General features: G+C 42.2%; 1 protein-coding gene across 16 annotated transcripts in view; it reads left to right on the top strand.

Annotated features, from left to right (window-relative positions):
• The window catches only part of NFIA (nuclear factor I A), a 411,656-nt gene extending 399,229 nt beyond the window's left edge, over positions 1-12,427 (top strand). For all 16 annotated transcript variants that reach the window (XM_064665044.1, XM_064665045.1, XM_064665048.1 and 13 more), the window contains one exon: positions 5,227-12,427. In XM_064665044.1, coding sequence (XP_064521114.1) covers positions 5,227-5,303 — 77 coding nt within the window. In that variant the 3' untranslated portion in view covers positions 5,304-12,427. The remainder of the gene's footprint in view (positions 1-5,226) is intronic.
• Positions 12,428-13,317: the final 890 nt, after the last annotated feature.

Here is a 13,317-nt window from a genome sequence, read left to right as displayed (position 1 = left end):
CGTGTGGAGTTTGTCAGAGTTTCAAACGTGTGAATGTCCTTAAATAACCTACATCGCCCAGAGAAATAAGCCAACTGTCACACCCAGTTCTGGATTCCACATTAACAACCTCCTTCCGCAGTGTTAAACTTTGCCCTTGAGGACTTTTGTTTAACTTCTTAATTCGAAAAACAGATAGGGAGGGTGTACAGCCCCGGCTTTCTGTGCAAGCTGAAAGGTCCCATTGTTGGGGCAGGAGATGTGCAGGTAGAAGCAAACTGAACAAGTTTGGGTTTGACTGTCCTTCTGGTTTGAAACACGTGAGCAGTGCTTGCCGTGAGGCCAGGAGCCAGGGTGAGGGACGGCGTGCAGGAAGGCTGGTTTAAGGAGGTTTTAATAAATAATGGGCCTGTTCCTGGGCTCCTGCTCAGGCAGGAACTGCTGCCAGAGTCAATGAGGCACTCTGAGCTTTTCTCCTGTTAAATATCCTGAATCGTGGAGTGTTTCTTTGCTGTTCTTCCTCTACAAAGGAACTGATTGTCAGAAGTGGCTGGAGGATTTTTGTGTGTCTCTGCTATCTCCAGAAGAGCATAAGAAACAAATAGAATTGTGTTATCAAAGAACCATAATTGCCATCTCAGACTTCCTGTTTAGGATTCAGTCAAGTAGATATTGTTTATGGATCATAAAACCTTACTACTGCGAGGGTTCTCAGATACTGGCAGCGCCGAGTTTCAACTTTCATGGTGCTGTAAATTAGGGTGGGGAAAAAAAAGTGTGATAATACTCCTCGGAGAACAGTAAAACAGAGCTCTGCAATGGTTAAATGGAATTTTATAAGCACATTCAGTGTGGAACTGTTTTGCATTACATGAGTTGAATACCTTAGAGATGACACACATCTGCAGGCACTTTATTAAATCCTTAGTCAGCACTTTTCAACCTGATGAGATTACTTCTTCATTTGACTGGAGAAAGGGAAGCAAAGATCTCATACCGGACTGCAGAATTCTTTCTGATGTTTCACCTTGAGCACTGGGGAAGGACAGAGAGATGCTCGTCAGGACAATACAGACCTGTAGCGGCACCAACAACTGTGTGGCAGTAATTTTACTGAATGGGACCTTTAGCTCCAGTGGATTCATTTAGCACTAAACTCACTGGGAGTACTGCAAAGTAAACAGAAGGGAAATAAAATACCGTCTCTTTTATGAAAACGCATGGAGATAATATCATCCTGACCATATTGTGATAGTGCCTATGATTTAAATGGAGATTTTAAATTAAGAAAGGCAATATGTCATTCTCCGAGTGGGTGCAGTTGGATAGGTTACAGAACTGAAGGGATAAAGTGGGTAAGGTGGTTAGACATTGAGCAGAGCTCTAAAGCAAGGCATAAAACACTTCAGCCATCTGAACGTAGGGATCCAGGCTTCTTTTTTCCTCCTCTAAGCCCCCTAATCATGCCAAGAAAAAGTTGACAGATCCAAACTATTGGGTCTCCTAGTGCCTAATACACTTCCTAGACGTTTTTATTTGAGGCGCGGAGGTCTCCTCTCCCTCGAAGAGAAGTTTCACAGGTGCTTCAGAGGAACAATGGTGCTCTTCAGCCCTAATCCTGGAAGACTTAGGCATGTATAGAAGGCTTGAGGGGGATATGAGATCTTAATATTAAAATGATTAGTAGAAAAAGGAGGATCATTCTGTGTGTGCGTTTCAGCTGTAAGATGCTCTAAATTAAACCAGTGTCCCGAGAGCGGTGCTGGTGTGATCTGCTGGGTAAATGTGCTCTCTGTCTTGCTGTTCTGCTGCCTCAGCCCATAAAACATCTCATCCAAGTGGGGCTGCAGGAGCAGGCGAAGCGGGACACAGCTGTTGGTGAAGCACTTGGAGTTTGGGTCCCGTAAAAGCAGCTTTTCAGTCAAGGCAATGCAGAGCCCCGTCACAGAAGTTTTGAAACTCCCCGTGCAGTTTGGTTTGGGTCGATCCTGTAAGGGTTAATTAAGTTTTTCATTGGTATTAAGGCCGAGCAGTGACTGCAGGAGTCATATTGACACCCTAGTGCATGGTAACTCTACTCCTTTATTGACATGTTGCTAGTCAGGAGCACAATAGCACTCTGTGTCTGCAAATCATTGCTAAAATCATCTCAAGAAAAAAAAAGTTTGAAAGCCCAACGCGAGACAAAGGCCCCAGAGCTGCACTGCGCCGCTCAAAACTCCCGAGTCAGCAACTTCTATTGATTAAAAACTAACCTTTAAAGTAACTCGCAGAGTGTGTGGTTAGCATTTAAATTTAAACATGTCATGAGTTGATTTGTGTTACTGAATACCAACTCCGAAGGAGTTACATTCACATCAGATTTTTTTTTTCTAATTCCCTTAAGCAGCTAAAGTATTTCATGAAATGTCAATAGGGCAGGGGGGAAAAAAAGGTGTTTTGGAGGGAGGGGACTCGCACCCAGCCTCGCTGTTTCTTTTCCCATGCAAATAGTCACCCCAAAAAGAAAAGTGTGGGGAGCGACACACAATAATTAGACCTTTGTCTAACTTTCCCAAGTGCCAGAGAAAGACAGATTAATTAAATATACAACAGTGTTGGTTTTTGGAGTGGGGGTCTCTCTTGCTGTGGAGGTCATAAATTAGGCAGAATAAATAGTTCAGTGTGTTGGGAGCGGGGCTCGACGTCAGCGCGGCTGGCGGCGGTGGGAGGGCGCAGCGCCGCGCTTGCGGATGGCGGTCACGTCTGGGGCTGTCTGGTTGCCCTTAGCAACGAGACATGATGTAACACCGGGATGAACTTGAACTTGGGGGACTTGAAAAGGGAACAATAGACCAGAGCAATCAATAAAGCCTATTTCAGTGAAGGATTACAGAGCCGCTCTGGGGTAACCTTGTCTGCGAGGCGCGGGGTGAATAGCGAGATGCGTGAAGGAGCGCGGGGCGGCGGGGGACGGACCGACGGACCGGCCGGGGCGGACGGACAGACGGACCGAGGGGCGGGGGGGCGACGGAGTCCGGGCGGGCGAAAGGACCCCACCGCTGCCAGATCCGGCCCCGCGCAGCCCCACCTCCGCAACCTCTGAGCTTTTTTTTTTTTTCTTCTGCCCTTTTTTTTTTTTTCTTTTTAATCAGCTTTTGAAGCGAGGGAGGAGTGGCGAGGGCAGCGGCTCCCGCCACCCGGCGGGCCATGTGCCGGGCCAGCGGCCGTGGAGCCAGCCGGACATCGGCGCTAGGGATGGGAACCATCGCCTCGCTGTGTTCAACTCCTCCACTCCATCGTCTCGCAGTCTTTAACCCTTCCATTGCAACACCTCGCAGTTTTCAACCTCTCCACTCCATCACCTCGTAGTGTTCAACCCCTCCACTCCATCACCTCACAGTCTTTAACCCCTTTACCCCATCCCCTCACAATGTTCAACCCCTCTACTCTATCCCCTCTGTCTTAATCTCCCTTAACTTCATCACGTCTCAGCCTGTAACCCCTCTACTCCATCACTTCAGTTTTAACCCCTCTACTCCACCTCCTCTTAATCCTCAACCCTTCTACTCCATGCCCTCTCGGTCTTTAACCCCTCTGCTCCATACTGGGCACTGCCACAGTTCCCAGTCTGGCCAAAAACTGTCACACTCAAACAACAAGTGTGAGGGACGACCCTGCAAAGTTTGGAGGAGTTGGCAGCTGGTGGTGGTCGGAGGTGCCTCCAGCACAGCACAGCCCACACTCCATGTCCCTACACCCACCTAAAATCAGTCTAGCCCCGCAGTCAGGGAGGGGAACGGGACTTGGCTCTGCTTCACGAACCCTGCCAGAACTTTCCTCTGTTTATAAACTTTACATATGAGAACTATTTCGTTTAATTGCAGCCTGAGTAAGTCTAAATATAAAATCTGTAGGCAATAGATGGAGCTGATATGGGACCGGTGTGTTTGTATTCAGAAGGGCGAGCAGAGGAAGAGTTAGTTAATGAGGTGTATTGGAAGCAGGACAACTTCTCCAGTCGTGCTGTTTATTTTACCAGTTCCTACCTCCATGGCAAGACCACATAATCTCCAAGTCCCACATGAAACTTGCCTCAGAGTCTTCTGTAAATGTTCATAAATCCTCCCTGAGCTGATTGTGCTATCAATCACGTCAGATGCCGAAAAGGAACGAAGGAAAAAGTTGGTAAAACTTGTCATCGGTTTGTACGTGCACACGTACACACCTCATATATTACAGGATCCCGAGCAAAAACGTGGGGTATCAGCAACAGCTCTTTAATACCTGAGTCTTTCTTGTTGTATTACTTTACTTCAGGCTAAATAGTTGCTGCTTGTTGGTGTATTCCCACAGCAATATGTCATTGCCAAGTAGCATCCCCCCGCGCGTACAGTCCCAGGGCCTAACACTGCTCTTATTCATCCCGGGATCAGGTTGGGCTGACCTCGCTGGGGCCAAGCCTGGTCTCCCCGGTGCGGTGGCACTGCCCTGGCTCCAGCAGAGCCCACTCCAGCTTTCCAACAGCGTTTATTTTCCTATGGAGGAGCGAAATTGTTTTCTGTGCATCTGCGCCATTGGGTTAAGGACGGTATTGTTGCGGAGCTGAATTCCCAGGGAATTCCCTCCCTTTGGGAAAAAGAAAAAAAAAGATTTTCCCAAAGACAGGCTATTAGTTGAGGCCCACGTTTTGTTTTGAAACACAAGTATGGGCAGAGATACGGGACATTTTTGCTGATCCACTTTCCCCCAGATTTGCTTTATCCTGGCTTTTCTCTAGCGATCCACATTTCTCCTAAGAAAACAGCCCTGTTGTTGAATTTCTGTGCATCTGTTCCAGCGAGACAGTTGAAGCAGGGCAGTATAAAGCAACAGATGCTTATGCTGGCACATGCCTAAATACCTAAGAAAACCCCGACTGCAGGGTGATAAATGGCACAGAGAGGCGAATGTGTATCGCCTTTTCAGGGGATTAGACAAAAGTGAACTGGAGGGATCTTCAAGCCATCATCTATTAAAAAGATTGATAACTTGTAACGTGACATGACCCCCGCGTTCATCTGTAGCTATGTCCAGCAACTGTCGGCGAGAAAAAAAAATATATTGATTTGTACAGTATTTTTAATTAAGCTTTGTAATTAGGTCAATTCGTCACGGTCTCAATTAGCCCCCCTCTTGGCGGAGGAGGTTGGCGGCAATGCCCGGAGCCCTTGGGGAAGCAGCGAGAGCGGGCGGCAGGGCTGACGCTTCTCCTTTCTCCTTTTGCAGTCCTGGTACCTGGGATAAAAGTCTCCGCTTCCCACCACCCACCGGACAGACCACCAGACCCCTTCCCACCTCTGTAACATGGAAGCAGCAGCAACGCAGCGCAGCGACTTCACATCGGCGGAAGGGGAGGCGAGCAGACACCGACAGCAAACTAGTACATGGAAATGGCAAACGTTATGGTTGAATGGCAAAGGCCGTAACTTTCTCGAGATTTTATTTTATTTTTCTTTTTTTTTTTTTAGACAACTTTAGGACTGTTGTAATTTCTCATATGGTGCTGGAAATGGTTGGGCTTCATAACTTTTGAAGTGTTTCATTGGTAGTGTAAGCGTTAGGTGACACTGAGTAGAACTAGCCTCTGCTGCTGCTTACCAACTCGCTGTTGTAACACACTTTCCATATGGAGCCTAACTGTTTTACAGTATCCTCATCGGATTTTCCCATACAGGTGTGAGACTTCTTGAGAAATCATGAAACACACTTAAACTATAACTTTTGTAGTAGCTGAATTCTGCAATATATAACTTACCGGACAGACATAGAGCATGTTTTTCTGTAACATATCGGGAAAAAAAAAATGCAGGTTTTTTTTTTGTTGTTGTTGTTGTTGTTGGGGTTTTTTTTTCTTTTTTTTTTTTTTTACAGTCGGCACTTAGAAACGTAACATGAACCATAAGAGCATTGTCAACAATTTTTTTCCACTCGATTGCAGAGCGATTTAAAACATCGAACTACTACTATTCACTAAAAAAAAAAAAAAGAAAAAAAAGAAAAAAGTTTGAAATGCTGCACTTACATTTAAAAAGAAAACATTTTTCAACAATTTTCAACAATTACACAAAAATTCACGCAGAAATGGGGAAGTTGGTCTGTTTTGACAGAAACTGACAGGAATCAATCAAAACAATCGAATTTTGAATTGAGTAAAGTGCAATTTCATTGGATAGCTAAATATCTTTGTAAGATAGAGATTGTTGAAAATTCTATTTTTGTTTTCCAAGTCCTTCCACCCCAGGACTCTAAATTATTGGGGTAAAAAACAGCCTTGCAAGAAAAAGGGGAGCTATTTTTGCTTTTTATGTTTTTTATTGTTGAACTTGTATCCCTTTAAAACTGAAGGAAAATTAAAAAAAAAAAAAACAAATCTAATGGTGCTTTTACCACAATATGTTAACTACATTAAATGCTAATTAATCATTTTCTGTTATCAAAGCACATAACTAAAATGAAATCATAATATCTGTTAATTTTATAAGCTAAAAGTCACTATAATGGATTATGCCAATTCTGACAAATTTTACGTGTTTCCGGCAATATAGGGTTTATCAGTTCTCAAACACCTTGGGAATAAGAGAAAACGGTCCAGAAAGTAAAACACCTTTGTGTCCCTGAACTGGTACATTTTCTGGACTGCAAAGAAAACAATACAGAAACGAATGATGCTGATCTTACAACTTATGCCAGTTCAAAGCAAGGGCACTTGCTGAAGAAGAAAAAAAACAGACAAATAAAAAAATCTAAAAAAAAAAAAAAAAAAAAAAAAAAAAAAAAAGAAGTTTGGACCCCAAACGTCCTGTATCTTATGTACAAAAAAAAGGAAAAAAAAAGAAAAAAAAAAGAGTGCAAGTGATTTTTTCTATCAGACAGCGGAGCACCCCTTTGCTTCACATGCAACTTTAAGAAGGTTTCCTATACTATACATATATATACGTTCTGGTTGGCGAGTCCAGCTAATCAGAGAAAGTCTCTGCATGTTCTAGTGTTAGTAACTAATTTTTATATAGTTAATGTAGGGTAAAGTAGAGTGCATTAAGACACAATATTGTAATCCCTATTCCAGGCACTTGCCTTTAAACTATGTTTGTTCAACCCTTCAGAAGGGTTTCTACTACTGTCCTATACAATCAAGTAACTGAAATTCTTGGGAAGACACTTTGCTCCTCATCTTTTCCCTGAAACAATGTTTTGTTTTGTTTTCTTAATTTGCACGAAACAAAAAAAAAAAAAATTCCATATCAATGTGCCTTGCCCTGGATAGCGATTATTTGTGGAATTGTTGCACATGTTCCTATATTGAAAGGGGTTTTTCCCTAGTCAAGCATTTGGAGACACTTTTTGTAAATGTGACTTTTATGTCAGCCATTGTCAGTTCCAACATCTAGAATTAAATAGGATGTTAGTTGTTCCGCAGATAGGAGTAGTGTTTATTGTCCTGTATGGTCAGTGGCAGTGCTATTCTGAGATCTGTAGATGCTAGATTATCAGTATTTTTGGATGTTGCTGCATTTTACCTTTTATTTGGAGTCTTCCTTTTTTGTTTTGTTTTCTCCCAGATATATGAAAATATGCAATACCTGCTTATATCATGTAGAAAAGCTTAGCAATTATTAATTTTTCTTTTAATTTTTTTTTATTTGACCAAAGTTGGTGCTGCACTTGACGCAGTGTGTTTTAGGTGTTTGTCTTTGTACTTTTGTGATTTTTGAATGCACATGCAGGAAGGGCTCTTCTTAGAGAAGCAGTCAAACTGTGAAGCACTAAGCTGAACCCTGCTTCAAGCAATTTTTGTTTTACAACTGTTCCTTTCACAAGCAAGCCTTAAAAAAAAAAACTTCCTTTTTCTTCAGATCCCACACCCATTTTTATTAGCAGACTGCAATCAATCCACATTCAATAAAAGTATATAATGCCCATTTTTATATGCACGTTTTTAAACTTCCAAGTTCTGAAAATTGTTTACTGGTTATTCTCTATTTAAGGAAAAAATAAAATGTTTTGGATTTTCATATGTGTCTGATAAGTGGTTGAGTAGTCATTTTGCTCTATTGTATTGTGTGATTGTTAGTATATGGTATCACATCCTCTAGCCAGCATCCTTTGCCTTCCCTATAGCACTTAGCTGGGCATTACTTTATTAAGACATATGTGCACTAAAAAAAAAAAAATAGCAGCTTTCAGTGCTTCACAGTGAAGGGAAAAAAGCCTAGACAAACATTTTGTCAGAACCTTGCTATGAGACAAGGTATTACCAGTAAATTGGTTGTATATACAATAAAATTGCACCCTTTTTTAAACAAAACAAACTAAGCAATAGTTTGGGCAGTTAGTTGTTTTTAGTGAGCATGTTGTAGTCATGGCTGCAAAGAGAGAGAATTAAACTGCCCACTCAGAAGATATGTAATTTGTATGTTGTATAGTTTTATTGATTACACTGATTTATTCTACCCTATTTTATAATGCAGGACTTTTGTAATGTTGTTTAAATGAGGAAAAATTTCTGTCAAATTAGCTTAGTGGAATTTCTGATTGTTCGTTATAAAGGCAGCGTTCATAGAATTGCTTTTTTTTTTTTTTCCTTTGGGAACTGGATTTAAGTTAAAAACTTTCCTGTTTCCTTTTTTTGTATGTATTTAAATACAGTTATTTTTCTTCTCTCAATGGTATAGCATATTCCTATGCTTGAGAAGTATAGGCTACTGAAGAACCATTGTAAATGGACATTACAGGTATGCTGTATTTTTGAAGGTATTTTTGTCATATTAAGTTTGATGACGCTAAAGTTAGGGAACTCTGAGCAGAATTGCGAGGAAAAAAATGTTTTAAAGGCTTTAAAACATTAGGTAGGAGGTCAAGGGTGTTAACCAACAGGGGTTGTAAAGTATTACACACTAAATTCAGTTTGCGTTCACCTTCCTCTCACGCAGGAAACGCGGCAGTTCCGTTCTGTGCAGGTGTAGAGAACAAACAGTGTTTTAGTCCTCCGAGGAGTGGGGAGGCAAGCAGGGATGGGGCAGGAGGGATGGAGCATTCATCCACCATCCATCCATCCATCCCTCCATCCCGTGGGGGTGCGAGAGGGAGCGGGGCCGGCGGCTGGAGCCCCCTGAAGGGTCACAGCTCCGCTCCCGCTCCGGCCGCTCTTTTTGAGTCACAAGAACAACTTTTTTCCTCCCCGTCTCCTCTCCAGAACCGTCAGACGCACAAATACTCTGACCTGTACCCCCCCCCCGCCCATCCAAATTTAAAGCCCTAGGGATGGCTTAGCGCGAATTGACTTTTACTCAAGTTAATTCCTTTGTTTTTCCCTCTTTTTTTTTTTTGTTTTTGAGCAAGGGCACTTGCTTTTCTCATGCCGCACACCCCAGCAATGCCATTATTATTTATTCTTCTTCCTTTATAATAAAAACTTTCGGGCTTCAAGTTTAGGCAGCCATGGTACACTTTGTCTCTGTTGCTTGTTCCCCCTCCCCTTAAGGTCGAAGGGGAAAAGAAACACCAAGTTTTCTCAACTCCACAGTATTCAGTCAGCCCACAGGAATATGCAAAATCCCTCTAACATTTTTTTTTTCTTTTTCTAGTTCTCTTTGTTCCGTATATTTGCAGCTTTGTAGTAACAGTGTTATAAAATATTTACTGTACAAAAATACAAAAAAACCCAGATACATAGCCTAAAACAGTTTTTTTTTCCTTGTGGTGAATTATTTTTTTTTTTAAGAATGTCAGTTAATATTGTACTTTGCATTGTGTCTCTGGAAATATCTTTTTTTTTCTTTTTTTTTACTGGTAGAAGGCCTCCATCGAACAAAATTAAAACCATAACCGGCATGACAATGTAAGGAGAGCTTCAATGGCACCTAAACAATAAATAAATAACAAAATCAACCTCATGAGGTCTGTCGGAGGCAGGTCTTGTGAAGTTAACACTGCCTGCTAGGCAGGATTTTCATTAAATCAAGCTTAAAATGCCAATTTTGTCTTGAAGTCAATGCATGTATTACTGTTTGACAGTAAACCCAGCTATGCCATCATCAAGTCCAAGGCTGCGCAATAGTCTAATTAGTATCGAGTACATTTTCCTTTTATTTTTTCCAATAAAAAAGCAGTGGGATGAAAATTGCTTTGATATATAGCAGGTAACATTGAAGCTATTCCATAGCACTTAACTGTAGTGAATACTGTGTCACCAATTCTGAAATCAATTTAATGTTTAATGCAAATCCATTACATGGTGCTATTACAGGCTGGCAAAATGATTTACAAAAATGTGACAACTTGGGCTCAATTCACTCTGCTTTCCAACAATGTAAATGCATAGCAGTGTTTATCTGCATGAAAACTATGCACTAATCTATCTGAAAAAAAAAAAAAGAAAAGAATATATCAACTTTGGTATCTACTTTCCGTTTACTTCGATCCTTGCCTTTTCGGTCATTGTTATAATGCCAGCTTTAGGACAGAAAGAATTATAAGAAAACCAGCATAATACCTGATATATTAAAATGTAGTGCCTGTGAAATCTGTATTATATTGCTCTTCTGAAGTAAGATTTTTCTACACCGGTAGCCTTCGCTGTCTGTCAGAACCTTCTGATATAGGTGATGTAAAATAACCGTACAATATTAATGCATGCTATTCCATAATGCTTAGTAGCTGTATGAATATTACTCAAAGTTATGTTAGTCTTTTTTTCTGACTTGGTTCTTGTCAGATAGGTTTAAAGATATTTCACTGAGAACGCAAATTCTGTCTTTATTGATTTGGGGTGTTTTCAGTATTTTGGAGGTATACATTTACTTAAATTCAGTATTACTTGTGTTTTGGGTTTTTTTTCTTTTTTTTCTTTTTTTTTCCTTTTCTTTTTTTTTTTTTTTTTCCCTAGAGGGCAGGACATGGTGTTTGAGACCAGAAATCCGTGCCTGGTAAGATTTTCGTCTCGAAAAGCTACCCTAAGAATTCAGAGAGCTTGCTCTGAAGAACAGTTCAAATTGAAAGGACAGTCCTTTAAACCCACAAATGAGACCGAGCTCATGTTGCGAGAGATTTCTTAATGGGCAGCGGTGAACCAGGTACCCATGCTTGACCCTTCTTCACACCAGACTTCCTCATATAGAAAGAAAAAAACCCTTTAAAAAAAAAAAAAAAGAAAAAAAGAAAAAAAAAACCTCATGTGGTTGTTTAGTTTCATGCACAGTTGCAATATTTTTCTTCAAACTCTGTACAAACTTTGGGCCCGATTCATAAAAGTTCCTTTGCTATTAACACGGGGAGGCTGGTGGGTTTTTCTCCTCCAAATTGAGGACAGGTTTCACCTTGGCACGTATGCCAGATGGCTCTCCTCTCCCTCACGTTCCCCTCTCCGCCTCCCCAAACCCCATGGAGACCAGGAATGGATGGGAAGGGGTTGTGGAGGCGGTGAGGCAGCACAGGACCATGCTCCGAACGCCAGAGGTGCAGCTGGCAGGAGGAAAGGGGACATGGGAGAGGACGGCTCCGTGCCGCGCTCCGGCTGGTGCTGGGGGCTCGGGATACGGCAGTACGAGGAGACTTGATTACAAAAGAGATCTTGTCCCGTACCAGAACAAAATACGCTCGATCGCTACCTCTGAGCTCTAGAGAAACCCTCCATCGAGGCGAGCGCTAGTCCACAATGTGAACTTTTGTACTTTGTACGCCTTTTTTTAGGGAAGACTATTTTCCACTTAGTTAATCTTCTATGCTCGAGCATGAACAAAAACAATTGTGTTGGGTGAAATCCCCCTCCCCTTTTATCTGCATCCACAAATTAATATGAGGGGGAAAAAACAAAAGAAGATGAGTTTCTAGACGGAGCATGGTAGGGAGAGAGTGCCGACGATTCTTGTCCTTGTTGCCGGCGTCCCTGCTGCCTTGGGGAAAGGGCCACGAAATCCTTTTGAAATACAATCAAGGAGAAATCTCCATTTTGGCTGTCTGTGCGGGTTCTCCGCTCAGTTGAGCTCTGCCCTAGCCCTGCCCTGCTGCCTGGGATCAGCCCAGCCCAGTCCCTCAGCGGCGGTTTGAGATTTGGGGCGCTAAAATTTCCACCGGCCGTGTGAAAGATCTGCTGCAAATTCACTTGACACCCGTGTTAATACCATGTCGTGTTCATTTTTTTTATGAGTCAGGCCCCTCGTGCCTCTAGTATACTTGTATTGACTCTCATAGTTACCATTTTAGTTTTACTGTGTTCTGTGAAAAAAATTGTAATTGGTTGAGAATCACTGTGGGCATCCATTCTTATTCAACTAAGTCTCCGCAGGTTTTTTGAGCTGGTGTGGATTAGTTTAACTCTTGTATTCAACCATTAGTGCTACCACCTTCTCACATTACAATACAATTACTGGAAGCAAGTACTGCATTTCCTATGCAACAAAAAAGGAAAATAAAAAATTGCTAATGCTAACAGGCTGTGTTGTTATTTACTTCCAGCTGGGCACTGGGGGGGATGCGGCTGTAGGGCCGCAGGCATTGCTGCCGGTTGCGGCATCGACCTCTCCAGGTGGTTGGTACCAGCCCTCAGACCTGGGCAGGCTCCCAGGCAGCAGCTCCATCCCAAATGATGGGGATATTTGGTTAAATCGAGTCGCTGTTGTCACATCGACCATTCTTCCCTGTGTTGCTGGTGTCCCACCACACAGAATCGTTCCTTGCACGATAACGGATTAATGCTTGGCAAAACTCCGAAGATTAAATCATCCAAAGTAAAGACACAAAGCACTCCTAGGAAAGACTAGGGAGATTAATAAATGCTGCAAATGCTGCAATATATCTTCAAATTTAGCTAAACTAGAAAAATATTACCGCATTTCCAAGGAGCCCTAGTACAGCCGTCAGCTATGCTTTGGCTGTGGCTGTTGGGGTTGACCTTGAAACCCAGAAGAGCTGCCCTTCTCTGCAAGACTCTTTGGGCAAAAACAGGAAAAACTTAGGTTTTACAAACTTTAAAGTTTCCTTCAAAGTTTTTCACTCTGCAACACCTTCTGTTTAGAAGATATGTACAGAAATTAATATTTTTAGAAAGAGTTCTTTTGTATTTAAGCCATTCTGCATGTTTTCTGCTTAAAAGAGAGCACTGAGATGGGTGAGAGGCAAGGGCTGGTGCAGCTCTCTGCCACATGGCCTCAGGGGACACAAGACAGGGACCACCATGATCCTCAGCCCTTCCTTGGGCAGCACCAGCTGCAGCACCAGCTCTTCCATTTTATTTGGGGGGAAATGAGTGTTTTGTAACAAATAGCTGTCTGACACTCATAAACTGCTGGTATTTCCTTTCTCACACCTCCACAGAGTTTT

This window comes from Pseudopipra pipra, chromosome 9, assembly GCF_036250125.1.
Source record: "Pseudopipra pipra isolate bDixPip1 chromosome 9, bDixPip1.hap1, whole genome shotgun sequence".
NCBI lineage: Eukaryota > Metazoa > Chordata > Aves > Passeriformes > Pipridae > Pseudopipra > Pseudopipra pipra.
The sequence above is the reverse complement of the archived record's forward strand: the minus strand, read 5'-3'. Positions and strand labels throughout refer to the sequence as shown.